Source organism: Hakea prostrata, chromosome 5 (assembly GCF_041222555.1).
Source record: "Hakea prostrata isolate BN-2017 chromosome 5, UWA_Hpros_2, whole genome shotgun sequence".
Taxonomy (NCBI): domain Eukaryota; kingdom Viridiplantae; phylum Streptophyta; class Magnoliopsida; order Proteales; family Proteaceae; genus Hakea; species Hakea prostrata.
This window is the reverse complement of record NC_142604.1, coordinates 54,415,907-54,419,563: the sequence shown is the minus strand read 5'-3', so window position 1 is coordinate 54,419,563 and position 3,657 is coordinate 54,415,907. Positions and strand designations below refer to the sequence as shown.

The window sequence follows — 3,657 nt, the reverse complement described above, 5'->3', positions numbered from 1 at the left end:
CCCATCCTAGAGCTGTTATAATGGGTGAAACTAACACCTCTTAGTGAAAAGGTCATGGGTTCGACTCTTGCTGAGGCATATTAGTATCCCCATCCTTCGGCTTAATAAAACCCCTTTATACACTGACTGAAAAAAAAAAAAAAAAAAAAAAAAAAAAAAAAAAAAACCTTAAAACTTTCACATAAAAACTCTCAAAAATATAAAAATGAGATAGTTTATTAAATTGAATAATTGTAAGAGATCGGGCTACATCATGACAAACATGGAAAATTATATGAAACCATAAAAAGTTTGTTGGCTACATCATGACAAACATGGAAAATTATATGAAACCATAAAAAGTTTGTTGGAAACCCCAACTATTCGGTTCTACTGTGGTAAGCAGCTTGGTCCGCTTAAGCAAGGTTCCGATATCGAAACCTTGTGGATGCAAAAAAGTCCCAGCTGGGAGACTCACCAACTACAGCCACCGGATTAGTCAGGGCAAAAAGCCTTGGAAACCAGAGTTGGCAACCAAAAAAAAAAAACTCTTTCTCCTTTTTTTTTTTTTTTTTTTTTTCTTCGATCTTCTCTTTTTTTCTTTTTCTTTTTTCGGTCTGATACAAAAACATCTACGTACTTCAAGACAGTACTAGTGCCCAGCTTCCTCCTCGTCGTCATTGTGGTTGGTAGCAGCAACAACCTCTCCAAAGTCATTATTTACGTCCAGAAAATAAAGCATAGAAACCAGCACAACACAACAGAAAAACATAGGTATAGGACCGAAGAGCCATACAAACAGTGGAAAAGAGAAGTAAAACGCTCTCAAGCCCAGTGACCAAAAGCTACTCCCTCGAGTCACTATCGTCTCCACATAGTCTGCCATCATATGTGGGCTTGTCATCTTCTTCGTCGGAAGGTTGATCAGCATGCTTGCATGGCTGTAATATCTTATTGACTGTACATTAAACAAGAATGCTAAAAGAAAACAGACCAAAATGGAGAAGAACTTGATCCAAAACCCTAAATTAGACTGGGTTCCAATTATCATCACTGTTGGTCTAGCAGTGACGCTGGCCATGATCATAACAACAACAGTACAGAGCGTGATTGATGTAGATGCCAAAACTGTCGATGCCATCATGTTGTTTCTCAATGTCTGAACTGCAAGAATGTTGTTCTTGGAAGGATCCTGGTGTCCATGATCAGAAAGCAAACTCAGAACTGAAGAACAACAATATTGGTATCAAACAGTATAAAATAAAACCAAATGATCTAACAGCTTAATTAATTAATTAATTACCTCCATCATGGTTCGCACCCATAAACGTCTGTTGATATCATTCAGGCCCAAGACAGTTCTCGTGGGATGAGTTTTGATTCGATGCAGAAGCCATATCTGGTAAGCTATCATCAAACAGAGACCGAGAGGAACCAGAAAGAAATCAAGGATTTGTATATCCATGTTGGTGTTTGATGCTTGCAGTAGATCTCGTTGGGAACTAAACTCTGGTAGCTACCATATATATAAATTGTTTTGGAGACTTAGGAGATGAAGAGGAGAAGAGCATATTCAGGATTCAAGCCTTTTAGCACCAGATGCGATCTCGATCTCAATCCATTCGTGTAGTGAGTGGGAACCACATAAACATATGAATGTTACGAAATTGATTTTAATGTGATTTCTGGGAAGAGAAAAATTGATGTCTTCCGCTTTTGTGCATGACCTTTCCCGCTTTTGAGCGAGATTTTCCCTGCTTTTGTACGTGCTTTCATAGCAGATCTTGAACCTTCTACAAGTAAACAATAAATTTTGCAAACCCACAAGATGAACTTCTAGACATTCATTTTTCTTCTCTAACCCCGAAATTATTTTTTTTTTAATTTTTTTTTTGGGGTCAATAACCCCGAAATATCCTCCAGTGGTACTGTTTCGAGGCCGGATTAACCTGCACTGGACTATGAATCTTTGGTGGCCTCGGAATGATGGACGGGAAACTTACCATTAAGTTCTCGATGCAATTGCATGAATTTCCATTAGAATTTCGTTTATTAACATCACTTAAATGTATGATAGAGAGATATGATGAAAACACAATTTTTTTACTTATAATGGTAATGAATTCGGACAACCAGTAGTAAAAGAATCAAAAGGACCTTTAGAAAATCAAATCAGTAACATATGGGAAAATCTTGTAACTACTACTCCTAATTTTTAAAAGATATTTAAAAGAATTTACTCCAACAATTTAGTCCTCATTCATGATTTATTTAAATATTTTTAATAATTTATTTATATAATTTTGTTACCAATTCTAGTGCGTTTTATTTTTTATTAATAGTTTACTCTTTAAAAGGTTTAATATAATGGATACTAAAATATTATTAAAATTTAAATTAATTTAAAAAGATATTTTTGCAAATTTAGATTTTTCTTAATATTTATTCCTTAAAATAAAAAAGATTATTCTAGATGTTTTTATTATTTATACCAATAAAAATTAAGATATAATGGACAAAAATCTTTGGAAAAATTTTAATTATTTATTTGGATTCTGCACGTTGCATATGTAATAGTCATCCCTCCTTAATATAAAATTACTAATTAAAAAACGTGAGAAAAAAAATATATGGCTGCCCAAAACTAAAACCTACCATTTGGGCAGCTAATAATTTACAAAAACTACCAATTACAGAGAAAGATGAATAAAAAAATAAGGAAAACATTCTTCTTGAAAAGAAAGAAACTTCTATTCTACCAAAAAATTATAATAAAAAATTTGTTTCATAAAATACCCGAATCCATAATACAAAGATGAAATGAACTTCTCCAAGATCATAAAAAAGAAAAGAAAACTAATATTTGGGTAGTAGCCTAGGAAGGTCCCTACTACCTTTGCTGCTTTAGACTCTTTTTTGTATCAATTATCATTCTTAATTATGAGAATTTTTCATTATTTTAAATTGTTTAGCATCTATTATCAGTTTTTTATTTTTATTTACAATAATAGAAAAGCCTCTAAAATCCATGATATACTTTTATTATGAATTATGGTGAGAATTTCATTCTCTTCATTTATACAAAAGTTTACTTAAATTTTATAGTTAAAATTAGGATAAAAAAGTCAATACATATTCTTTTATAAATAACTATATATATATATATATATATATATATATATATATATATATATATATATATATATATATATATATATATATATATATATATATATATATATATATATATATATATATATATATATATATATATATATATATATATATATATTTTTTTTTTCTCTTTTCTTATTTGCTCACTGTCATTTTCTAACAATTTTTTATTTGACATACCAAACTTATTTTTTATTTCATTTTTATTTTTAACAAATTTCATCAAACCATTTTTCATTCTTGACGAATAATGAATTCTTGTACTTTTTTTTTTTAAAATTAAATCGGCATAATAATACAAAAACAGAACCTTATTTACCTTTGAATTTATACCTATTTAATTAACAATCTTCTTTTCCATTTCAAATTATAGAGAGAGAGAGAGAGGAAAACAAAAACTCAAGTCTTGAAATTTTCATTGACTACGAGTTGGATACTAGCAGCCAAGATACATCTTATACGAAAACCTCGTCAGCTGTAGAGAAGTTGGGCAACGTCATAACA

At 30.6% G+C, this 3,657-nt stretch overlaps 1 protein-coding gene across 1 annotated transcript; it reads right to left on the bottom strand.

Moving 5' to 3' along the window:
• Positions 1-631: 631 nt before the first annotated feature.
• Positions 632-1,456, bottom strand: LOC149016581 (uncharacterized). Its single transcript, XM_089156785.1, has 2 exons — positions 1,283-1,456; positions 632-1,171 (listed from the first exon to the last, which is right to left on the bottom strand). Exons 1-2 carry the CDS (start codon positions 1,442-1,444, stop codon positions 632-634), a joined length of 702 nt encoding a protein of 233 aa, XP_089012911.1. The 5' UTR covers positions 1,445-1,456.
• Positions 1,457-3,657: the final 2,201 nt, after the last annotated feature.

Bases quoted from the DNA above. Each gene is read 5' to 3' on its own strand.
- LOC149016581 (XM_089156785.1), bottom strand. From the start codon at position 1,444: ATGGATATACAAATCCTTGATTTCTTTCTGGTTCCTCTCGGTCTCTGT. The intron at 1,172-1,282 runs GTAATTAATTAA...CATGGACACCAG, and splicing joins GGGTGCGAACCATGATGGAG to GATCCTTCCAAGAACAACAT.